The 27500-nt window shown below is 38.0% G+C and overlaps 1 protein-coding gene and 1 long non-coding RNA gene across 2 annotated transcripts in view; one reads left to right on the top strand and one right to left on the bottom strand.

Moving 5' to 3' along the window:
* LOC135217334 (diuretic hormone receptor-like) overlaps window positions 1–27500 on the bottom strand; it is a 207211-nt gene that overhangs the window by 17501 nt on the left and 162210 nt on the right. Inside the window, exon 3 of the mRNA XM_064253140.1 lies at window positions 13526–13721. Within this exon, the coding sequence (XP_064109210.1) occupies window positions 13526–13721 (196 nt within the window). The remainder of the gene's footprint in view (window positions 1–13525; window positions 13722–27500) is intronic.
* Window positions 1–27500, top strand: part of LOC135217335 (uncharacterized) — a 112904-nt gene that overhangs the window by 8299 nt on the left and 77105 nt on the right. The gene's annotated exons all lie outside the window — the stretch shown is intronic.

Below are 27500 nucleotides of genomic sequence, written 5' to 3'. Positions count from 1 at the left end.
TATGGAAATGTTTGTAAGGTTTGGTGAAATTAAAGTCATAAAGTATTGTGGAACTGAAGATTTTGCATTTTGGAGGGTTTGGATTGAGTTTGCTACTGATAAGAATGCCACAAATGCTTTCAAGTGTTCATCTAAGGAAAACTTAAAATGTATGTTAATTCATAAAATACCCCAGAATATTGAGGTAGATTCCTTTTATCCATCTAGGGTCAGTCAGGAAACTACAGATAGGAAACGTAAGGTGAGGACACCTCTACCTGCCAGGTGGCTGATTGTTTCAACAAAATCAGACTTTTGCAATCTTTTTCACTTCAGGAAACATTTGAGAACATTGGTAGGAACAATGACCAACTCTGATATTACTAAATTTGGAAAGAATAGTTTTTTGGTTCATGCAAAGTCTTATATACAAGGTCACATGATCTCTAAGCTGAAAAATATGATAAAAGAGGTCAAACCACACTATAGTTTTAGTTATGCCAAGGGAGTGGTATTCAGTCAAGACCTATATGAACTGCCTGACGAGGATTTGCAGGAAATGTGTGATGATGAAGTGTGGAAGATTTTCAAGGTTCCAAGGTCAAGAATGATTATTTTCACTTTTAATAATGATCAAGTTCCTGATTATGTATATGTTGACAAGGAGAGATTTCGTGTTAGACCTTTTAAGCACAGACCACTCCAATGCTACATATGTTTTGGATATGGTCACTCGTCAAAGGTGTTTACTAGAGACCAGTTATGTGCTGCCTGCTCCTTACAAAAGCATGAAGGCGAATTTTCTAACCCAATATTATGTATAAATTGTAAGGGAAATCATAATACATGGCATAAGGAATGGTGATGTAGTAAAAAGTGGAAAATCGAATAAAAAAGATCGATCTAGGATGCCAACTTCAAAGCCAAAGCTTCAGCTATCCCCTTCGAGCTCGAAGTACATTCAGCATCTCCGCCTTCATCTAAGAGGGCTCCTTTGTCCCCTCCCGATGGGCCTCCTCTGGGGTTCTGGGAGGTTTCTCGGGCTTCTGAGAAGCTGCCTGATCTGGGTATGTCCCAGAATGAAACCTTGTTCCGGGCACCTCATAAGGCTCAGGTGCACGCTGCAGAGACGGTGCCTCTTAGAAATAAGAGACCCCGTACTCCATCATCTCCACCTATATCCCCACACCATGGTAGGGTTCCCAAGAGAGGAAATAGCAGGTCTCTTGAGGATCTGCCAAGTTCCTCTAAGAAACAAAAGACCAGTCTTTCCAGACCAGGCCATTCCAAATCCGAAAAGTAAAAAAAAAAAAAAAAAAAAAATCTAATAGTAAATAATGGCTCTATGTCAGTGGAACATACGAGGTTTCCATTCAAACAGAGAACAGGTCCGGGTCCTTTTTAAGGAGCATAATTTAGCTACCCTTTGTTTGCAAGAGACCAAATTGGTAATGTTTCTCCTAACTGTTGACAGAACTTTATTTTTCACAGATCTCCACCACCTGTAGGTGAACGTGCTCATGGTGGCACATGTATTATTGCGGTCAAGTCATTACCACAAAAAGTTATCCAATTAGACTCGATACTGCAAACTTGTGCAACAAAGATTTTCATCAACAAATGGGTCACTCTGTGCTCTCTTTATCTAGAACCTGGCCTAGAAACTCGATTGGTGGACAGAGCTGGCAATCCAAGACAATTAGAGGTTGAAGATTTGCAATCACTTTTAGACCAACTACCCCAGCCTTTCATTCTGATGGGGGATTTCAATGCAAAACATACTTTGTAGGGGAAGGTAGGTGTGATCACCGTGGGCTTATAAATGAAGGATTGTTAGATTGCAATGAAGTAGTTTTAATGAACGATGGTTCTCCTACAAGGTTTGATGTAGCCCATAACTCCAGTTCAGCAATTGATCTTACAATATGTTCGTCGTCATTACGATTAGACTATAAGTGGTCAGTGGAAGATAAAGGAGGCAGATTGGCAGCTGTATGGAAAATCTACCAAAGTCAATCGTAAGGCCAATGAATTTCCTTGCCCCTCCCTCGGCTGCCTATGAATATCTCGCTTATATAATGATTGGAGGGGCAATGATGTCAATTCCTAAAACACCAGGGAAACCCCGTCGTCCACTGGTACCTTGGTGGAATAGTAAATGTGCCTTGAGTAGAAAAATTGCAAGAAGAGCTAGTTACAAGCGATATCGAAAGCGTCCTGTCTTGGTTAATAGAATAATAATATACAAGAAAAACCTCGCCAAACAAAAGCAAGTTTTTAAAGAAGCAAGGTTTGGGATAGAATCCGTAAATTACTTGGGAAATTTTTCCCTTCCCCTTGACCTATTTTGAAAATCAACTTGGTAGTTATATCGGATGCAAGAGAGGTGGCAGAGGCCTTTGCTCGACACTTTTCTAGCATTTCAAGTCCCAGTACTACTCCCCTGAATTTCGCAATATTAGAAACACGGCTAGTTAATCCGCCTGTTTGTTCTAACTCTGAGGCATATAACCTTCCATTTAGTATTGTCAAATTCGAATATGCCTTATCTTTGTCTTCTCCAACATCACCTGGAGAAGATGATATTATTTATGCAATGATTTTTCATTTACCTCTGGAGTCTAAAAAATTCTTTGTTGATGTTTTAAACGAATTCTGGTGCTCAGGGACTTCATACAATTTGTGGAAAAACTTTTATAGTTCCTTTTTTGAAACCCGGAAAGGACCCTAGTCATCCCAAAAGTTATAGGCCTATTGCTATTACCAGCTGTGTCTTCAAGATTTACGAACGAATGGTGAATTTTCGTCTGATGTGTTTATTAGAAACAAAGAGCCTGTTGTCGCAGAGGCAATTTGGCTTCCGCAAGAATAGAAGTACTTTAGACCCCTTATTATGTCTCACACGTGAGATTCAGAATGCTTTTGCAGTCCAAAATCAAACCATTGCTGTGTTCTTTGATCTGGAAAAAGCATTTGATACTACCTGGAGGCCTGGTATTTTAATGCAGCTGGTTGAATGGCGTATTGGTGGCAATTTGTATAATTTTGCCAAAGACTTCCTGTCTGACCGGTACCTTAAAGTTAGAATTGGCTCTACCTTCTCATCAGAGTATCTTCAGGAAGGAGGCATTCCACAAGGGAGTGTGCTTAGTCCAACCTTTTTTAATATTGCCATTAATGGTTTACTTGAACGTCTCCCTGTTGGAGTTGAAGCTTGTAATAAAATTCAGATTGCGATTAATGCTGCTACTACCTGGGCTAATAGTAAAGGTTACAAATTTTCTGCTGAAAAAACCAAGCTATACGTTTTTTTAGAACACGAAGAAGGGAAGAGATTCCAACCTTATTTTTAGAAGGTTCTATCTTGCTGTATGAAGATAAAGTCAAATATTTAGGAATTATTTTTGACAAAAAATTGACTTATGCTGAACATATAAATGAGACTACAGTAAATGTTAAACAACGGTGCAATATTCTTAAAGTTGTTAGAAACCTGAATTTTGGAGCTGACTGTACTACTTTATTAAGAATTTATGAGGCCCTATGCTTGAGTTCGATTGACTATGGATCTCAGGTTTATGGTTCGGTATGTAAGGCCTTGTTAGGCAAGCTGGATGTAGTACACAATATGGCATTGCGTATTTGTACAAGTGCTTTGAAAACGTCTCCTATTGAAAGCCTTTATGTAGACTCTGGTTTTCCTCCTCTTTTCATTCGGAGGGAGGAACAGGGTCTCTGATATTTGGTACGGGCACTAACCTCTCAATCTAATCCAAATTTTAAGTATATAAAAAGTCCTGTTGACAGAGCACCAACTAGACCTCCATTGCCTAAGCCCCTTGAAGTTAGATTAAACATTAGTGCGAGATAGGTAGGCCTTATTCCTCCACTAGAAATGGAAACTACATTTTCTAAATTCCCCCTTGGTGTAGGCCTCCTTTAGATATTTGCCAAGTTAGAGACAACAAAAATATCAGCTCAAGTGTTCAGCTTAAAAGTAGCTTCTTGGCCCATGTTTCTGAGCATAGTAACTCGATTGCTGTCTATACAGATGGGTCAAAATCAGCAAATGGTGTTGAATGTTCTGTCATCGTCGGTGATATAACAATTAAAAAAAAGCCTCCCTATTAAGTTCTCAATTTTTAATGCTGAGATTTATGCTATTTTTAGCGTTTTGAAATTTATTTTTAGTACAGGTAGCACTGGGGACTCGTATATTATTTATTGTGATTCCCAGAGTTCCCTAGCTGCACTCCAGAAGTTGATGCCATCTAATCAACTTGTCCAAGAGGTGCAGGATTGGCTGGTCCTCCTGCATTCTCGAAAGCACATCAGTGTGAAGTTTTGTTGGGTTCCCTCGCATGTGGGAATTCGTGGTAACGAGCTGGCTGATACAGCCGCTAAGCAGGCAGCTTCCCACTTTGTGAGGGTTACCTGTGAAGATTTTAAACTTTTTATTAAATCATTTTGTAGGACTAAGTGGCAGAATCACTGGTCCAACTTAAATAGTAATTTAAAGATGAAATCGATCAGACCTGGTCGCCTTCTGTTGGGATGGATAGAAGATCTAGTATAGTTTTAACGCGCCTGCGTATAGGGCGTACGTTTTTAACACACAGGTATCTTTTAACTAGTGGAGCAGAGAGGCAGGTTCCTCAATGCTCCAATTGTAATGTTGGCATACAGTGAGGCATATATTTGTTGACTGCCCTCTTTATTTTAATCATAGACGTCGGTTTGGTTTCACCAACAAACCTTTGTCAGATATTTTAGGAGAGGGTGCTCCCGCAGAGGAGATTTTAAAATTTCTTAAGGAAATCCATTTGTTTTATGGTATTTAATTGAGTATTTTGATATGAATTTGAGTTTAATAATTTGGATTAATTATATACGTGCACCTTTTATTAGTAAATATGTCCAGTCGATATATATGCGGTGAATGGCCTTCGGCTCTGGCGCGTGGCAAATGGCCACAAATTTTATAAATTCAATTCAATTCTAGCAAAGGGATCTTGCCCTTCCAGACTTGCTGGTCAATCTTCTTCGTGTTAAACCATCTGTGTAGTACAGCAGCATCTCTTTTCTTTTTTTAGTTCCTTTCTCTGCATCTCCTCCTTTTAATTTTCATACTATCGAGACGAAGTTCAACCTCCAGTGCTGGAATTTTTCCATATATTAAATTCACATCAACCGTGCATTTTATGTCTAGGCCAGTCCCTTACGACGCTCCTGATTGGCTGTTGATAAGCCAATCACAGGGCCGGAAACTCTCAGTCTCTCGAGAGTTCACATGGGTAGGATCTATGTTCCACCTCTCCTGAGGGATACGTCTTTCAAAAGTATCCCTCAGGAGAGGTGGAGCATAGATCCTACCCATGTGAACTGTCGTCAGAGACTCAGTTTTTCCAGCCCTGTGATTGGCTTATCAACAGCCAATCAGGAGCGTCGTAAGGGACTGGGCTAGACATTAAATGCACGGCTGATGTGAATCTATTATAATAAACACCATCATCGACTTTCTGCCTCTTAGTGTTGTCCGGTATGTTACACCGCTAGCCAATCCAGAAAAGTTTTCCATTCTAAAGGCAGTTTCCAGACCTTGGTTCATTTTGACTGATTCCTCTGAGGTTCCACTGCACAAAAGCGCACTAAAAATTGCTTTTAAGCCCAGGAAAGGCAAACGTTATAGATTTCGGAATATGTACCGACAGAAGCCACTCTTCAGCTTATATTTACCTCACACATTTTCCTTCCTGTGTTTATCAGAATTTTATAAAGTTTCTCCTAAAAATCTCCTAAAAAAATTTGAATTTTTTTCCAAATGACACATCACCAAATACATGAAAATGTCAAACACCGAGGAAACTCGTCTCTATGGCCTTCTCATCATTAACATACCTCTTCATCCCGACCATCTTTATTACTTTCATATCATCAGAATGACTAACGGGCTGCTCCATGAGCAAGAGCCCGTGCTAGCATGAAGCCATCTTATTTTCAAACAGCGTAGACACCACTCGCCTGTCTGAGGCCCATTACTGTACTAAACATTTTACACTCTCTCTCTCTCTCTCTCTCTCTCTCTCTTCTCTAGAGAAAGAGAGATCTAGAGAGAGACAGAGAGTGAACATAGTTTCATATTAGATACGCCAGATTTCAGTGTAGTATTTGCAAGGGACAAATATCAGACTGATGATCTAGGGAAAGGATGTTAGTGTCACGTATAAAGATATCTGCATTATCATGTACATATTTTTAAGTACAGCATGTACAGATAGAATGTACAAGAAGTGTTGCATATAGAATATTAAAAGAATTGCTTGTGCCACTAGCATAGATGTAAATCCAACGAATTCCCAGCTTTCTTACTATACTTTTTTTTCTAATAATATATATATAATATATATATAATATAATATATATTATATATATATAATATATATTATATCTATATATTATATATATATATATATATGTATATGATATGTTATTGCACTGATATACTTCCGCAAACTAAAATACAGTTCAGTCCTGAAAAATACAGTCTTAATTTTATTTCTACTAAACTGGAACCTTCTCAAATGTGCACTTAGCTGGGAAGGAGTCAAAATTAATTTTGCAGCGGAAGGGAGTTCACCCAATCGTGGGTGAACTCCCTGTGCATAAAACTTCCAAAGCATCATCCATTTCATACGCCTACACAGAACGCTTCTCTGCAGCATGTGAAAGCACACGACATAAAGCACAAGCACAACGGTCTTCTCGCTCTTGTGGCAAATGAAGACCCATTCACATTCAACGTCCACATTTCACTTCCATCTTGGCTTCAATAAAAACTGAACAAGTCTCTTGCACACAACCTGCTAATTCCCTTGCTTCAGGTATTTATTCTGGGACTTGCCTCCCCTTTAATGCTACTAGCATAAATTAGATTTGATCCTAAATGCTTCTACATAGTTATATCGTGATTCCATTTATCCACCATCCACATGTACTACGTTAACTGTTCCATCATCTTATTGCAATTTACTCTCATAAGTTTGCAATTGTTCAAATTTAATCTTAAATTTCTCTCCTTACAGACACTTTCACAGTAGTTTATGCAGTTTCTCTTTACTATCCTAATTAGTATTCTATTATCCGCACACATTACCTACTTCACGTTCCATTCACACTTATTATCTTATCCTGCGTCTAATATCATTTTTCTTATTTCTCATATCATTCTGTCCTTAAATATATTAAAAAGCAAACTTGCTTCAGATCCATTTTTCCAATAAACCTGTAGCAGCTCTCTTGTGTGCATATTCTAACACACTCAGCTTCTTTCATGAGAATCTAGCATTTCTGTCGACACCTCATCTTCTGTAACACAAATCCTCAAACTCTGTCATGTCTCGTTAGGATGCAAAGTCTACTTCGCTGGTAAAGGACCCTTGGTTCGCCAATCCCCTAGATAGACTTATATTGTCCGAATCGTTTGGCAGAGATAGTAGCCTACTGCTTTCCTTCCTTCACTTACTGTGTGACTTAACGTTTATGTATGTTTTTATGTATATATGCACTATATATACATACACACGTATTTCTTATGAATTTTTTTGACAGTTTAATTTCTCTCAACTGTTGGTAATATAGGTTTAGTATTTTCAGTTATTAGCTTATTTGCTCAGTGAACTACAATCTTTTGCATTCACCACTTTTAAAAATGAATAATAACTGAATGTTCACGGTGTAGACTAAAGTTTTTCCGGATACCAGTGCGCAGGCGTGACAGCTTGGCATTAAATATGTTATAAAAAAAAATCTTATGCCAGTTCGGAATAAGTTCTCATCTACATAAAGGAAATAAAGCCGGCTCAAGATCAGACAAATTAAATCTGAGGAAACAGCGATAGCTCCTTGCCACTTGAGAGTTAACTACATTCACCCAACACATTTCGGCTGCATATGAGTAATATTTGTTTCTACTTGGCGCGTCAACACCAGCCATTGTGCAGTGATTGCGTGATCCCTTATTTGTATAACGCTTCCGTTTCTTGGGGACTTGAGAGTGTATGTCCCCTTTCTGAGGCCTGGTATGAGGAAGATAATTGGTTTCTATCTGTCTTCAGATCTTGGTGTAGATCATTATAGGACATATGGACCGTCGTCGTTCGTATTTCGTACGTCAATTATTTTTACGTTGGAATAACTGAAGCTGATTTCACCATACGGTCCGTTTATCTTTTGGGTTTCGTACTGCTGTCATATAAGCAAGGTCTAAAGAAAACTTCAGTATTAGTCTATAGTTCTTATGTGGATGTTTGTTCATCTGAAATGTCTTCCAAAAGTGTCCAAGCCGTACGAAAGATGAACGAAACATATGGTGTATAGGTATGCAGATTTCCGAGTAAAAAGAATAGGCCTATACGTATGAGACGTACTGAATAGTAAGAATAAACCCTGAATTGTCGTATGTTTATTGGGGAGTCTGGTCTTCAAAAGATAGAACTATTTCAGTTTTCGTTTGATGTGCAACTTTGAATGTACAGCATGGGAGTATTTCTAGATATGTACAGATTTGCGACAAATTCGTTGAGAAATGGCTATTTATTTCAAGCGTTGTGACGTCAGTTGGATACGTGTGTCATACCATCCTTCAATCAACCAACCAACCAGTTTCTGGCATCGATGGCCTGGGTAGTCAGTCTATATTTTGCGGTTGAGTTCGGAACAAATATTTTCACTTTTCGTTTGTACTGCGCCAGTGTTGGGTTACGACCCATTCCATTCCAGGTGCCTCTGCTGAAAAAAATGCCTACTTCTCTTCATTAAAAATATTTAATGATAAGTATGGCACTAGGGTATTGTGTCAGTTTCGCAAGTATCGAGTTTTAAGTTAAACTGGACGTTTAATGAAGGGATTACCTTGTGTTGGGAAAATGAATGAGAAAAGGTTAGGTCACTTTTGCCCTCAGGTCATCGCTACATACTCACGCACATACCGCAGTGTAATTTCTCGGAAATAATAGCCACATGTTATGTGTTAGGTCCAACACCGACTGAAATGACGAATTCAGATATGCGATACTCATACGTCATAGCTAAAGGGAAATGCCATTCATTTTCCCAGACGTGGAAAAGCATTTTCGTTATTGGTTCAAGGCCACACAGACGCTGTAGGTTACAGGTGACATTTGTGGACCGATATATTGCTGTTAGATTTTCATCTGATGTTTGATTGACTGTTGCTTACGAGATGTAGGAAGGAGCAATATCTTGCATCATTTGTGATCTGTATGTTTATGATCGAACACTGAGCTTAAACCAGAATTTCCTCAGTTATCACATTTCGCATTAAAAATGACTGTCATCTAGTACCTATTGGATTTCTGCTGAGCTGGTAGCTGCAAGGAAGGCCGTTTGAGGAATATAGGATGTTGCTTGATCTCTTTCTTTTCTTAGATGAGTAGCTGCTGGTCAGTCCTAGTGAACATCCATGAAATACCAAGGAATCGGCTCCAAGCTCACTTGCTTCACCTTTGGTATTCACACAGAAATATAGAAGAGAAATCAGGACCGAAGTTTGCCGGAAGGTTTGGCCCGGGCGAGTTGGTATTCAATGAGTACTCAGGAAGCGGTTGTGACCATCACTCTGTCTCTGATGTGCGCTCTATTACGGAATTTGCGTTACAGTAGAAGGAACGTCAGCGGAGTCAGACTGGCGGATGAAATAGGTTTGTTAGTGATGCTGGAGAGATGGCAGAAAGTACCGTATGAGGTCTCGATGGGGAGAAATATCACACGCGTATCTAGACCGTGCGCGTGCATTAGTCTTTGTGAGAAGCGTGTCGTGCTCCGTATATTATGTTGCGAGTAAAAATTGGTTTAATTAAAATGGCCTACGCTGGTCTTTAGTGTAGATGATGTTTTGGACATTGCTCCTCCTTCAGACTGCTTCGTTATCTTCCTTGATACTCAAGAGTGCACGCGGCAGGTCTGACTGGCAAAAGCAGCGTTTCTTATCATTACCTCATCTTTAGTAACAAAAATGTGAGTTTGACTTTTTGTACTGGTTATGGTTATGGTTATGGGTCGAGGCAATGCCTTTGCAACGGCTCCTCTTAATCTTGAGTTTTTTATTTATTTTTTTTTATTTGTTGAGGTCTTTCATTTTTCTCTCTCTTTTTTTTCACATCATGTATATGGTTTCTTTTCTTATATCATTATTACCTGTAAATAGAAATTTCCCAACTATGTCACTTTCCTTCTCTTTATAGGGTTGCTGTAGCCCAATTGCTTGAACACGTTCTTCTCTATAAGTACGACAATATAAGAGGAAATGAAATATGTCTTCTACTGTATTATGGCAAAAAAAAAAAAAAAAAAAAAAACAGGTGTTCTCATTCTGGTGCTTTTCTGCTATATTTAAATTAAGAGAGTTGGTTCTGGCTTTGAAGAGAAGTATTGAACCAGTAGAATTATCATAAATTTCTTCATATTTTATTTTTCTCTTCCACATTTTATATATATTCACAGTCACTTTATTTTCCAAGTCTTCTTTCCACTTCAGTGTGTCCCAGATTCTAGCGTTGTCCTTTATTCCTGTTTTGGACATTCCTTCCAGTTTTCTTAAATTGATTTTAATTTCATGCATGTACTTTTCCACTGTTTTCCACCATTTTCTTTCCTTTCCTTGCATATCTGTAATTATTTTCTTCATTAACTCTTTCCGTCCATTTAAAGTATCCAGTTATCCTTGGTTCTCTGATCTCATTTTGTCTTTAAAGATAAGTGGTCATTACCTAAACATACACATATATATTAATATATATATATATATATATATATATATTATATTAATTATATATATGTATATATACATATACATATATATAGTTATATATATATATAATATATATATATATGTATATTATATATATATATATATATATAATATATATATATATATATATATATTACACACAAGCGCGCGCGCACACACACACATATATAATTATATATATATATATATATATATATATCTATATATATATATATATATATATATATATATATATATTATATATATTAATTATATATACATGTATATGTTTAGGTAATGACCACTTATCTTTAAAGACAAAATGAGATCAGAGAACCAAGGATAACTGAAAGTACAAAAAGTCAAACTCATATTCTTGTTACTAAAGATGAGGTAATGATAAGAAGCGCTGCTGTTGCCAGTCAGACCTGCCGCGTGCTTGAGTATCAAGGAAGATAACGAAGAAGTCTGAAGGAAGAGCAATGTCCAAAACAACATCTGCACTAAAGACCATTGTAGGCCATTTTAATTAAACCACTTATATATATATATATATATATATATATATAATATTATATATATGTGTGTGTGTGTGTGTGTGTGTGTGTGTGTGTGTGTGGTGTTATAGATTTGATTTTTTGCCTAAATCTAAATTATCGCTAATGGTGTAAAAGTGTACCCGTGTATTATATAAATGGGTGAAATTGGAGTAAACAAATTGTATCAGTGTCATAACCATTTTTATGTATTGGTAAATTATTGGGTTTGTTGGAATGCTTATCCCTAGAGTTAGGTCTGCTTACTATGTGAAACATTATATAGTTATCAGTTCAAATAAATAAGCAGAATTTAATTTCAAGCTTATAGCAAAGAATTGCACTCTACGTACGTCTGCTGTGACTGATATTTCTACGATTTTTGACTCCCATTCTGTGCCTGAAGGTATTATTATTATTATTATTATTATTATTATATATCAGTAGGTGAAACCTATTCACATGGAACAAGTTCACCAAAAGGGCCACTGACTTGAAATTCAAGCTTCCAAAGAACGTTGGTTTCGACCTCCCGTGGCAGACCCCACTCTGCGAAAGTAACTACTCATGATACAGATCCAGTGATGTTCCATCACAATTGGGGAGACGCGAACCTGAGACATGTGAGTGGCATTCCACGACACTAACCACTATACCAGCGGACTATAGTAGATTCATATCAACCGTGCATTTGATATCTAGGTCAGTCCTTTACGACGCTCCTGATTGGCTGTTGATAAGCCAATCACAGGGCTGGAAACTCTCAGTCACTCTCGAGAGTTCACATGGGTAGGATTATGTTCCACCTCTCCTGTGGGATACGTCTTTCAAAAGTATCCCTCAGGAGAGGTGGAGCGTACATCCTGCCTAAATGAACTCTCGAGAGAGACTGAGAATTTCCAGCCTTGTGACTGGCTTATCAACAGCCAATCAGGAGCATCGTAAGGGACTGGCCTAGACATCAAATGCACAGTTGATGTGAATCTACTATAGTTGACTGCCACTCCAATTTTGTCGATAGGTTGTTGCTCTCTCTCTCTCTCTCTCTCTCTCTCTCTCTCTCTCTCTCCATGGAGGCTTGGTTTGTTTCTTTAATGTTAGGAAGTACAGCAATCTCTAGAGTACTCGCAATCGACTTAGTTGAAAGGCAAGGAACGAAGTCCCTTTTAAATATTGCACTTCAAAATAACACATGATAATGCATTGGTTCAATCAATGTTATGGTCGTCCGATTCTTGAAATAAACTTCGGGAAGTGGACGTTATTGAAGAATATTTCTGCTCAATTAAGATGAGGATTTCTTCAGGAAACGGAAAATCAGAAGAGCCGACATTTAGGTTGGGAAAGAACTCCAGGTTCTGACAAGCCACCTTCCGTGGGAATAATCATAGGAATCCAGTCCAGTATACAAGTGTTACCAACTGTTAAATACGCTTTCGAAATATGAGAAATGGTCGCCATTTATGTTACGTCATCACTAAAAAAAAATGGGTAGTATACAAACTCTCGTGGTTTCCCTTTGGTTGGATTTGTTGAAAATTTTATGGTATTTAATGACTTGATATTGTATCATATCTATAAGATGCCTGTCTGATCTGATCACATTGACTATGTATTCACTGTTGACAATAATCTGGGAGTCTCGTGGCTGACTGCCCTGCTACGGTCTTCGTTGACAAGATAAATCTCATTCCCCTTCGACATTCTCCGATCACCTTGCCTTTGCCTTTTCTCTCCGCCCTTTTAGAGTACTACTCATTTCCTGTGGATCCTCGGTCGGACAGTGTGCTAAGGAGTGTCATGATTGGAAATGACGATTTGACATTGGATGACCTGCCATCGTCGGGTGTTTGATTGATGACCATGAACTCTAGATGAAAGTGTTACGACAAAGTAGCGAGCGTGGCTGCATCCCCTCTATAACATCACACCTCCATGATTAATGCTAGATGAACTTAATTGTCCCTAAGCAGCTTACCTAATGCCGGTAATATCATCTCACCTGTGATCCATTTCTGTCGTCAAAAGTGCTAGGTATGTATGGCCTGTAACAAAAAATCCTAAATTTTATTTTTACCTTGATTATTGTTTCCTTATCTATATATTATTCTTTTGTAACGAGAACACGAAGCACATTGATACGGCTGACCCTTTGAGGGCACATTGATATCCAAAGGAAGGTTCGGGTGCGGGTGACTCTTACTTGAAGGAGATGAATATCCAGAGTGCGATGGTCACTGCCACCAGGCTGAGGGAGTTGCCCACGTAGAAGATGATGGTGTTCGTGCTGTGGGTGGACTCTGGCTCTGGCTCATCGGGCACGAAGTCGAAGCACAGGTTGTAGTAGGAGGTCTTGGACCACGTCCCGTTTGGGTAACAGTAGAGAGTCGCGTTGTTTTCTGCAGGAGAAGAGAGGACCACGCAATGAGTAATGGTGTTGCCTTAGCAAAGCTGTCATTCAAGCTTACCATAGCCTACTGTCCTATCTACGTATTATTCCCTGCTCCTATCACAAAGTTGTTATCGTTTAGCCTACTGTTGGAATGGTAAGGTAGCACTTTTTAGAGCCGTCCTCCCAGAATGATCAATTTGTGATTGTTAAGGACTCAAGAAGTGTTACTGAAACCATTCAGAGTTACAGCCCGAACTCTGAAATATGCTGGATCGCCGCCCATCTACGCAGTCACTCATTCGAGGAAACGACGAACACACTCATAAGACACCTAAAGAAGCAGTTTGCATGCCCGCCCCCACCACATTTTCCAGGAGGGAGCAAGTTTTATATATATATATATATATATATATATATATATATATATATATATATATATATATATATATATATATATATATATATGTATATATATACATACATATATATATGTATATATATATATATATATATACATACATATATATATGTGTGTGTATATATATATAGATATATATATATATATATATATATTATATATTATATAATATAATATTTAAATATATATATACAATAATATATATTATAAATTATTTATAATATTATATTTTATGTATATAATAATGTAATATACTATAAATATCTATATATATATATATATATATATGATATATATAATATTATATACTAATATGCGGTGGTACTGCGATTTCAATAATTCAAGTGAAGCAAGATGGGATAAAGAAAAAATACCATGTTACATCGACTTCTTTCTATAGTTCTCTATACTGTTCAGCTGAATTAAAATATTTCTGGAAACAAGAACGCCGTTAAATACTGTATACAAATATTATACAATATATGATTATACCTTTAATTTGCTTCAACTGAAAGAATATATTGTAAAATGGTAGGAAAACAAAGAGATGAATTGTAAAATGGTAGGAAAACAAAGAGATGAAGTTAAATGTAAGACATGTAATATATATAAGTATATATATATATATATATATATATATATTTATATATATATATATATATATATATATATATATATATATATATATATATATATATATATATATATATATTATATATTCCAGGATTTCAGGTAGGGCCCCATTGCCCACTCTTGCCCCTATGATAAGAGCAAATGAAACAACTATTCATATTAGAGACTAGATAATTATATAAGAAACAAGTATTAAAATGAGATGGAATGAAGAATCTGAAATTAATAAATTTAGATAAAACCTAGTGTTGGAATATTAAGCTAATCATATTAGAGGCAGACAACACTAGTAGATTCACATCAACCGTGCATTGATGTCTAGGCCAGTCCCTTACGACGCTCCTCATTGGCTGTTGATAAGCCAATCACAGGGCTGGAAACTCTCGGTCTCTTTCGAAAGTTCACATGGGTAGGATCTATGTTCCACCTCTCCTGAGGTCTACATCTTTCAGGGGACGTGGAAAATACATCCTGCCTATGTGAACTCTCTCGAGAGACTGAGAGTTTCCAGCCCTGTCATTGGCTTATCAACAGTCAAACAGGAGCGTCGTAAGGGACTGGCCTAGACATCAAATGCACGGTTGATGTGAATCTACTTTTGGGATTCTGACGCGTCATCGAACGGGCCAATCTCGTCTGATGCACGATTGTCACACGAACGCCTCATGAGTAATCCCAACAGCCCGAGTGTATTGAGAACAAGCATTTGTCGTGTGATAGTCCAACGTATAAATCAGCAGCGGCTATCAAGAGATGGAAATCGATCGATAATGGAATTTTGTCAGAATCTGTAACATGCTTAATGAGAACGGTAAGATAAGAATATTATTTTAGAGTAGAGTTATAGTTAATCGACCAAATATGAAAAACAAATCATGTAAATATAAATATTCTACGGATTTTTAATAAAAAATATTACAGTTGATTTTATCATGATTTTTATCATTGTTAACTCTTTGTTTTATTATTGTATTTATGCAAATGTATAAATGTATTTATTTTATGCGTGCATACCAGCGTAAATGAAGCTTTGTGTATGTATTTATATTTTACATGCCATTTTTATTCATCGAAGCGATGAATGACCTCATAGGGCCCAGTGCTAATATCCCACTCCATTCTATTCTTTTGGGCAGGCCTATGGGAGATGACAATCTACTCAGTGGCTGGTCTAAATATTTTAATAATGATAATAGAGACATCTACCTCTTACAAAAAGACATTTAATATATATATATATATTAATAATATATATATATACATATAATTTTTTTTTTATCGTACGACCTTTCCACCTCTAGAGGGGCAGTGCTGTTGCAAACAAGTCTCTAGGGAAGAGGTTCCTAGTCACAAACTGATTGAACCCAGACGACGTTTGTACCCATTTACAGTTGGGTGGACTGGTGAGTGGTAGGTTGGGGGCGGGGGTCGACTTACGAACCCAGCAAACGCGTACTGAGTGCGGCATCACTCGGCTATGGCCTTTACTTTGGCTTATTGCATTTTCCACTAGTGGACGGCTCTGGTGTGGTTGACACTTCTCTGATATACACTTATTTGATAATTTTATGAAATGTAATAAACTTACTGACTTTGATTAAAGATGTCCAGTTTACTTAAACGCCTTTGAATCTGACTTGAAGGTGGGTATATTTAGCATTCAGAATTTGATCAGTCAGTCAGTTTATTTTATTAGACTTGGCAATAAAGATTTAGATGATAACTGGTAGAATTGTTCATATTGTTTCAGTGGTTTGATGTTTGGTAAGATCCGATTTGTAAGTGAGTTGAAAAATAAAGATGTAAGTATAAATCCTACTAGAGTAGTAATCAGAATTAAAATTAATATAGCGTGATCGTGGAAGAAGATTAGTTGTTCTATCAAGGGCGATGATAAGTCTAGTTTCTTTGAAGTCCAGTGTCACAACCGCCTCTATCACAGGTTCGGTTCTTGATTGATTGATTGTTTTTTGTGCTTGAATAACTTTCCGGTGTTTTTCCTGTGAGTCTTCTTGTTAAGAGAGTTGAAACTGTTGTCATTCATTATGCGGCTGTGATATCGTAGCAAACGACATTAATGATTATAGTCGCAGTATGAAAAATTGTTAAGTTTCTCGTGTTATCTGTCGAAGGCAACAGTGACAGCAGAATATAGAGAATTCTGCATCATCTGTCTGTAACATTTACAGGTGAAGATAAATAAAATTAATTATCCGAAAGAGACCTCTTAACTGGTCCGCTGCTATGCCATTCAGATGTTGCCGGTTCGCGAAAAATCATTGGTTCTGTATCATGATCAGTTACTGATGCAGTGTGGCGTCTGCGATGGCAGGTTGAAACAAACATTTTTTGGAAGCTTGATTTCAAGCCAGTAGCCCTTGTTTGCTTGTTTGCTTGTTCCATGTGAATAGGTTTCATCTACTGAAGTCATCATAACAATGATATTCACAAACCCTCGCTGCATAAGGAAGAGCAGAATTTGCTAAACATTATAATAGAAAAAAAGAAAAAAACTCCAGAAAGCATAGGTTGGTGACCATGAAAAAAAGAGGAGCACTTGAGAAAGGTTGTGATTCGGAGAACGATATCCGAGAACTGATCAGGTGCCGATTGTCAGTTCATTGGAACGAAACCGATTTGATGGTTGAAGTGTTTTGGGAGATATAACTTATCAGTCCCAATTAAGAGGAGCGATGCTCTTCTCAAGGTCAGTGGGACATCCGCCTTCCGTTCCAAAGCACGAGTTGTAAGTAATTCGGGTCGTAACTAACTAGGTCATAATTAATTTACGTTGTATCTAACTTAGGTCGCAACTAACGTAGGTCGTAACTTATTTTTGAAGTCGTAACTGTTTTAGGCCATAGCTAACTTGGGTTATAACTGGGTTAGGTCGTAGTTAATTTAGGTTGTTGCTAACTTAGGTCATGACGAATTTAGGTTGTAACTGATTAAGTCGTGACTCATTTAGGTTGCAACTAACGTAGGTCTTAAGGAAATCAGGTCGTATCTCATTTTGGTCGGAGTGGAGACTTTGCAGTTCAACTGCTTCCTTCTTGAATTAGAGCTCAGAAGGCTTTTATTTCGCCCATGTTGTGTCCTGTTTATGATTGAGAGATATAATTATAGTCCTGGTATAACCTTCCCCTTCGATCAGCAAGCCGATCGGGATGGGGTTCTTAATCCCAATGGCCTCTCCACCAGCCCCCATCCACCACAGTCGATTAAAACCTGGGTAGATGTTTTTTTGATTAGCTCTACAAAGACCCAATATATATATGTATGTATATATATATATATAAACATATTTATATATGCATATATATATAAGGAAAAAGGCTGAATCTCTTTCGTAAAGGTCCTGTTTGAATGCTTGTTAGTCATGGATGAGAAAGCTATAGTGGAGGATTATTAAAATAACACAAAAACGCATATGGAGAATTCCAAAGCTTGGTTTTATATAGAGCTCTTAATGAATCTGCAGCAGAATGGAGAATTCTGCTTTAGCTTTGTTTATTTGACTACATGTGAGGTATTTGCGAGAGAGAGAGAGAGAGAGAAGGAATGAAGTTACATTGTCATTGATGATATTACTTTTGTCATTATTCTCCTCCGGGCCGTGATATCGTATAAATTTATCAGTTTCGAAAATGTAAAATTGAGACACCAAGAACAGTATAGGCTGTCTCCACATGCCCTACCCACACACGCACCCGCAAAAAAAAAAAAAAAAAAAAAAAAAAAAACTTTCCGATCCACCAGAGGTAGTGTGGACTACTTTCAGGTTTTCTGTCAGTCCTTGGTGAATGGTAGTGGGTACAAGTGGGGTCATGAGATTTCCAACCACTCAGTATTTTCGTCTTCAAAGGATCGACACGTCAAGTCCCAACCCCAGGGACGTTGCGTACCGCACTGGAGCTGGGAGGAAGGGTTGGCTGGGAGAGAGGGCAGGCCCGGAATTGGACGACGGTCAACTAGATCAAGATGTTACACATTCGCCGGTTTGTCTGTAAGTGAATATACGAACCTTTTTACTGTCTGTTACCGTTTCAGCGCTGAATGACCTTACAGGTCCCAGCGGCTTGGCCTTTGGCCTCAATTCCAGATTCTGTAATTATTCGAGTGATTCAAACATTCTAATTAAACCTTTCTGCCATTATTGTGAAAATGACCGAGCAGAGTAGTTGGGGTCGTTTTTGAATTACGTGCTCGTTGTTATAATAAAGTCTAAATGTTTTTTTTTAACGTTGCATGGAACCAGTGGTTATTCAGCAACGGGACCAACTGCTTTACGTGACTTCCGAACCACACCGAGAGTGAACTTCTATCACCAGAAATGCACATTTCTAACACTCCAGTGGAATGGCCGAGAATCGAACTCGCGGCCAACGAGGTGGCAGGCCAAGACCATACCGATCACGCTACTGAGTCGCTTATGTAATGAAGTCTAAGACATTATTACACGAACGAATCATTGCTGTGATGAGGTCAGCTATTACGTAGTGCTCGTGAAATGTGAGGCGGCTGTAGCTATTGCAGGGTGTTAGTTGGTATTTTGAGTCTTCTGTGTTTGTTATGTGAATGGTGGACTGTGTATGGTAAGCATGCATCTATATTGAAGGCAGTTACGTGCATACATGTATTAGGCGCGTTCGTTCCGTCAAAAAATTCATTTATGTACTTTTGAGAAATAGTTCGCATATTGAAAAAAACCCCAAAATCACTGTTTACAGATTTGACCTCAGAAGATCCCATAAGCCGAGCTTTGATATTAAAAGAAGCTAAGATTGACCCTTCTGACCTGGAGATTAGGTTTCAGCCCAACAGACTTTTGGTGAACACTCACTTACCACAAGGGCTAATCCCATTGACCATCAGCTCAGGATATCAGAGCGACAAGAGGGGATTAGCAACTCTCAAGGAAACTAGAACAGCCTTCATATAAATGATGGCTCAACAAGAAGTTCTAGAAGACTGCTGGGCCTTGACCCAGGCTGAAAACCTTACACATCTCTTGAAAATGGGCCACAGATAGGGCCTGAAAGTACTCGAGTGTTGAGTAAAATAAAATGTAAATACTTATAAGTAATCATGTTATACACAGTGATTTTGTGGGTTTCTTTTTCAATCTTCAGAAGAAAACTGAACGAAGTTTTGGTTTAGTTCGCATATTATTTGTTTGTTTTCGTCACTTCAGGCTGATATGAACTACTATTTGTAACTGATTAAGAATAACAATTTGTTTTATTTTTGAAAATATAGTAATCTTCGTCATGGGTGTCGGCGATAAAGCAGACAAAAACATTATCGAAAGCACTAACTTATTTTTGTCACACCTGCCAATCATTATATTCGTAAGATTTATCAGTTACTGAACGCAGTGTTTTGGAAAGGAGCAGCGGACGTCATGGCGTTCACAAAGTCGTACATTGTCATTGATGTATCATAACGGGCTCTTCCCGCCCTTTAACTCTTGGTTACTTGCTAGACCAATGAGCTGATGAACAGCTCTCCTAGGGCTGGCCCGAACGATTAGATATTTTTACGTGTCTAGGAACTAATTGGTCACCTACCAACGGGACCTACAGCTTATTGTGGGATCCAAGCCTCATTATATCGAGAAGTGAATTTCTATCACCAGAAGTAAATTCCTCTGATTCCGCATTGGCCAAGCCGAGATTCGAACCTCGGACCACTGGATTGGTAGCCGAACGCGAAAACAACTCTTCCAACGAGGAACTATAGTAAATTCACGTCTAGGCCAGTCCATTACGACGCTCCTGATTGGCTGTTGATAAGCCAATCACAGGACTGGAAACTCTGTCTCTCTCAAGAGTTCACATAGGTAGGATGGATGTTCCACTTTTCCTGAGGGATACGTTTTTCAGGAGAGGTGGAACATACATCCTGCCTATGTGATCTCTCTCGAGAGAATGAGAGTTTTCAGCCCAGTGATTGGCTTATCAACAGCCAATCAGAGCGTTGTAAGGGACTGGCCTAGACGTCAAATGCACGGTTGATGTGAATCTACTATAGTATTAGCACTAAGATCATAAAATACGGTCCATTTAGAAGATAGAAGAGCTTTTGCCACATTTTGTTTTTTTCAACGATAATCAAAAACATCTAAATTATCCTTAAGATGTGAGCGAAACGAAAGTAGGAAATTCCCACCTTATCTACTGCAAATAAAGCATTTATGCCCTTATACCTAAACTAATGCATTTTTGTTAAAGAGCAAGTGATTATTGGTGAAAGCCCCTTTGCCTGCCAGATTACATTGTAAAGATCAAATTTAAGATGTGTTCAGGTTTTGGTCAGGATTTGTAATATAATCAGGAAGTTTGATCCCTGTGTGATTTTATTATAAAGTAACACTAGGCTATAATCGCACACTCATTTGGTAACGAAATGTGCATCGCACTGAAGGATGACATTTTAATACCCTCTGGTCAATTTATTTCACTCGGTATAGATTTAAGGTGTTTTGCTTTTCGTACGACAACCCTAAATATTCGCTGATATCTTAAAGTTTCCCAAAACACTCAAGACTGTAGCACAGGTAAAGCACACACACACACACACTATATCTATATATATATATATATATATATATATATATATATATATATATATGTGTGTGTGTGTGTGTGTGTATGTATGTATGTATATATATATATATATATATATATATATATATATATATATATATATATATATATATATATATATATATATATATGTATGTATATCACTCTACTATAATGGGAGTTATGTCTGCCCATCCGTCTGTCATTCAATCACGGCCAAACGGCCGGTCCGATGGGCATGAAACTTGGCAGGGTTATAGTGGGGACCCCTAAGATGGTTTATATTGGGGTTTCATCCTACCTCCTCCCCCCCTCCCCTCCGAAGGGGGTGGGGGTGAGAAGGGATTTCCTGAAACGGAGCTGGTTCTGCCCGTGAAATGGGGCTAGTTATGCCCGTAGACTTAGTTACTTACGAATTTTTTTTCGTACATAAGTTGTTTACATATGACTTATCATTTAGAAAAGAATACTTTAGGGTAAACATCAATGACATGATAGTTAAAAAAACACTAGCGAGTCACTTATATGAAGCTGCAGATAAATATGCTTTAGTGAGGATTGGTAAATTCCTAGTATATCCAGTTGTGGCATACTATGCTTTTAAAGGAACGAGAGATATCGTTTGGGAGTTTCGTTGAAAAATAATACCCATTCTTTTATTGTGAGCTATATTAGTTTATTTCAAAAGAATAGAAATGGCGTATTGTGTTTTAGCTTTCACGTATGCTTACAAGTGATTGCTAGAAAGTGCAACGCTAATCTAAACATTTCAAGCGACGTCATCTACATGTAATGAAATTGACCACTTCATTGTTGGGTTTCGGGGAAACATTGCAGACGTAGTTTGGATTTAAAAGAAACCTTGAAGATTTGATGTTTAGCTTTCTTGTTCAATACATTGAACAGACGACGGCTTCATTCAAATACGTCATATTTTCAGGAAAGCTGTCGTGCTGCAAAACCCTGAGGCAACTTCCAGGAGTAGAAGTCATTGAAACGTTAAACTGCAAATCATCAACACATTTGAAAATTGGCTAATATATATATATATAAATATATATATATCTATATATATATATATATATATTTATGTATGTATGTAAATGAATTAGTGTGTGTGTACATTCCAGCATAACTCTGGAACGCATTGAATAATTTCACCCAAATGTGGTATACATATGACTATAGTAGATTCACATCAACCGTGCATTTGATGTCTAGGCCAGTCCCTTTCGACGCTCCTGATTGGCTGTTGATAAGCCAATCACAGGGCTGGAAACTCTCAGGATGTATGTTCCACCTCTCCTGAGGGATACTTTTGAAAGAGGTATCCCTCAGGAGTGGTGGAACATAGATCCTACACATGTGAACTCTCGAGAGGGACTGAGGGTTTCCAGCCCTGTGATTGGCTTATCAACAGCCAATCAGGAGCGTAGTAGATTCACAACAACCGTGCATTTGATGTCTAATCCAGCAGTCGGCTTAGACAGCAAATGCACGGTTGTTGTGAATCTACTATAGTTTACTAAAGGCAAAAGCCACGGAAGAAAGTGAAATGGAGTACTGCGAGGACATTGAGTCAAAAGGCCTCACAGTACTCCTTCGTTTCACTTTCGTGGCTTTTGCCTTTATTTATATATTCACGACGTTCCAAATTTCCGTGATTCAGTTATACATATGACTTACTATCTGGAGTGTTTGTGTGTGCGTGTGTTTCTTTTTGGAAAAGAATACTGTGGAGTAAGACTTCACTGGCGTCTAAGGAGGTGGGGGTCGGAAAGGGTTGACATGTATAGATGACCCAAAAGACAGACCTATAGTATTCAAGGTCGCTGAGATGAATAGTGATACTCCCAGTGCCCTTTCAATCCAAGTCCAGCCTTAGGAAGGCGAGTGTGAGAAGGGGTGAAATAAAGAAAAAAAAAATAATGCTGGGCAATATAAGTGAAGCAACTTGTAACAGGAAAGCGAGAAGGCGAGAGAGAAAGAGAAAAAAGTGAGAGAGAGAGAGAGGGAGAGTAGAGAGGTTATTTGGGAGGAGAAAGAGGGGAAGAGTGAGGCAGAAAAAAGTATATCTTAGTTTAACCAGACCACTGAGTTGTGATTAACAGCTCTTCTAGGGCTGGCCCCAAAGATGAGATATTTTTACACGTCTAGGAACCAATTGGTTACCTAGCAACGGGACCTACAGCTTATTGTGGGATCCGAACTACATTATATCGAGAAATGAATTTCTATCACCAGAAATAAATTCCTCTGGTTCCGCGTTGGCCGCGCCGAGAATCGAACTTCAGACCACCAGATTGGTAGCCGAGCGCGAAATCCACTCGGCCAATGTTGGAGAGAGAGAGAGAGACAGAGACAGTTAATTCAGTTGCCGTTCAGAGTTTTCCCAGGCAGTGCCAGATTGGTCAGATAGTATATATAAGTACAAATATTAAAAGGAGCAGGTGCAGGAAAACAAGCAGATTCCCTGAACAATAGTTTAATCCTTTTAATATGTGGAATAAATACATATATATGTGTGTGTGTGTGGATAAATATATATATATATATATATATATATATATATATATATATATATATATATATATATATATATATATATATATATATATATATATATATATATATATATATATATAGTGTGTGTGTGTGTGTGTGAAGAGAGAAGGGGAGAAACAGATTATTATTTAAAGTGCATTCTCGTACCGCCTCATTGCTTAATGAAACGCAGTGAGATCCCCAATTGCTATAGTTTCCCCAGCGCACCTTCCGTGGTATTGACAACATGATCGGAGCATTCACACCAAGTTGAACGTTGCTGTCAGGGGGAAGTTTGCCTGAAGCTTTTCCTTCATTCCCTCCCTCGCCTAGTTCTGTATTGAATGCATCACCTCACTCTTCACTTCCGTATCGCTTTGGAATAAAAAAAAAAATCGTTTTAGGGAGTTTCATGTAAGATTAATTTTCATTTTGGTGTAAGAGATGAATAAACGGTTCAGTGGTTTTTACTTTACAAGAAGAATAGAACTTTCAGTTCCGTATTGTCTTAGAAGCTATCACGTAAGCAAATCAACTTGAAAATCTTTACAGATCAATTCAGTCATGAAGAGCACACAAAGAACCGGGCAAAGAAGTAAATCTACCCCTAGTAGATAGAACCTCATTTCACGTCATATTCAGATTCTTTTGAAAGGGTAAAAGATGCGGCCATTTATATTCACTTCATATGTTTGGTGAAATTCTTTCATTTCCTATTCATTCTTTGATTCTTTTAAAGGAAGTGATAGAATCCCACTTCTTCCTCGGTTTTCATTTTCCTTTTTTTCCTTCTCCGACCCAGGTTGAAAAGGTGCACTAGGTTGTATACTCTATTGGCATTTGCTTTTAGAAATAGAAAACGCTCGATTTATATGCTATGTTCATTAGCCTCTTTTCGATTTTCATATCGGGAAGAGTTTTAATTCAAATATAATAACAAGGCCATCGAGATGATTATCATTACACCATATCTGAGTTATTTCTTTATAGATAGTTTTCCTCGGTGTTTTCTGTCCAGTGGAGTACCTACTCTTACTGAAGGAAGGAAGGAAGGAAGGCCCCTTTTCTTTTCTTATGAGGAAAGCTCTGTCCTCTTTCCATTGGCAGACTTTTCGGGAGATTACTTTCTACTGTTCCCTTCAATTGCCCTTTTGCTTTTCATAAAATCCTTTCCATTTGATGTGCATGGAATTGGCCTTCCATATTGGTCAGAAGTATAATTGCCCGAGCACGATCATTTACCAGTCCGGTTACTCTGAACTCAGAAGAGCTCAGAATATGACTACTCTGAAGCTAGCTATCCGACCCAAGGTAAAAGGACTACTAACATTCATATTCAGATATTATTATATCAGTATAGAAGTGGAGGGTGACCAAAGGTCCCCAGTCAGGTAGGACGCTATCCCATGTGTTAGGTTAGGTTAGGCTAAGATGTTTCCCTTGAACAGCCATTGTCACTGGGTTCGTTCGTAGCTGGTTTAACTGGTGACTCTTTAGACTTTAGTCTTTCGCTTTACTACTTGGGACTTTTCTGACTGGTCTCTTTCTCTCAAGTCCCCCTTTGTTTAGTACTTTGAAGCCATTTGCCCTATTGGGTGATTGAATTCAGCAGTGGGCGACTATTCATTCGTTGTTATGTTTATGATGCATTATCATTTGATTCTCAATAGATTGCCCGGTAGTTAAAGCCTCATCATTTTAGGCACAATGCTCTCTGTAATATTTCCTAAAGCTAGGATTTGTGTTCACTGACATTTTCAGTATTCACAGACTTGACGTTTCTTGTTCTGTAATGAGTCGTCTGGAAACAAGTTGTTGCGGCTCATGATGGGTTTCATTTCATGTTTGCCTGTTATTTAATCTCTCTTTTTCATGTCACGCGTCTGATCCGAGAGAGAGAGAGAGAGATCTTCTCAAGGAGATTTTCTGATGTACATCCTTGGAGAGATGAGAGGACTGACTAGCTAGCTGACAGAGACATGGACGGCATGTTAAGAATAGCATCGTAATTAATATTTTCTCAGGATTATTGTAATGTAACAAGAATATTATAAAACTGGTCCTGGGACGTGATGCATCTAGGATCGCTGGCAAGAGTCATCTATCCTCGTGCATATTTATTCTGCCCAGGGATGAATGGGTGACAAGACAGTATATGGATGACCTGCTTCTAATTATTCTTATTTTTAAGTGGATAACGAATCTGTCTAAGATTCACTTAGCAGCTGATCATCTCTGGGGCTTATTAAGTTCGTAGGGAATTTTACATTAGGTATTTTGATCAGAGGAATTGAGCAGAGGTTCTACCTTGAAACTGGCAAACTCTTCCCGTTTGAAATCAACTCCAGAAATTGAATGGCACACCCAACAACCATTTGATTAGTAGTAAACCTTGACGAAACATTCCTGCCGTCTTCGGCCGGTATTCGCCGCTATCAGTATTGTGGTATCGGAGGTAATGTGTAACCTCAACCCTGACTTGGTTACCAATACCTTATCACCAGCTTCAAGATGCAACGGTGGTATTTTTGTAGACGGTGCGCGCCTTGCTTCAAAAATGAGATGTTGATGCTGCCTGTTTTTGCAATGCAAGGAACCTTCATCATTACCCCCCACCCCCACCCCTCTCTCTCTCTCTTCTCTCTATCTCTCTCAAAAACTTCCAGAAGGTTTGGGAATTATCCTTTTAACTTCAAGAAAACAAAGTTTTATTACACAAGAGGACTTAACGACACATTTCATGTTTATAGGCTTTGTTTTGTGGTGTATTCCCAACTATAGGTCATTTTATTTTCAAAGTTTTTTCCTCAGTAGTATGCGTTTCTAGATGATGATGTCAGAGGTGATTGAATTTGCTCTGTAATGCCTTATATACGTTTTATATGACTTAATTTGTGTATATGTTAATCACTCAACGTAGAAATAGAACTGTCCTATGCAATTAACGATTAAGATCTCGATTCACCATCATTGCTGGACACATTTTTCACTTAAAACGTTCAATCTAATTTTGGGAATGAATTGCAGACACTCTCCCTCCATGCCACATGCCAGGATCCGAACTTGGGTTATGAGAAAAAACAGTTCAGCTCTACAATAACGTTATTACGATGGCTCAGAATGGTTTTTTTTTTATTAATGTATACTTGAATATTAATGTATTCATAAGAATTTTACTTGAAATGATAACTATTTTAGTGTATTTTTTTCTTTTTTGCTTTTTGAAAATTGAAACCATTGGTCACTTTCAGCCGACGTGTAAAGACAAAGGCCCTATAGTAGTCAAATTTACAAAATTATCGCAGATTTTATTCACTGTACCAGCCTATCATCGCCATTCCTCACCGTTAACCTTTTTTTACCATTCCTTACAGGAAGAGTAACCCCTCTTTCCTCACGATTTTATGCCTTCTTATTGTACACACAGTAAGCAAACATTATATCTCAACATCTGTTTCGTTTCATTCACCAACCACATTTCATATCCATGAAGGAGAGTTGGCTCAACAGCTCATTCGTATAGTCTAGTTTAGTCTGACTTACTCGTCCAAACCTCTTGCCAACACTGTGATACCTTCTCTGTTTCGTCTGTTTTGTGATTTTC

Source organism: Macrobrachium nipponense, chromosome 7 (assembly GCF_015104395.2).
Source record: "Macrobrachium nipponense isolate FS-2020 chromosome 7, ASM1510439v2, whole genome shotgun sequence".
NCBI classification, from domain to species: Eukaryota; Metazoa; Arthropoda; class Malacostraca; order Decapoda; family Palaemonidae; genus Macrobrachium; species Macrobrachium nipponense.
Note: the sequence above shows the minus strand (reverse complement) of the source record. Positions and strands in the feature narration are given on the sequence as shown.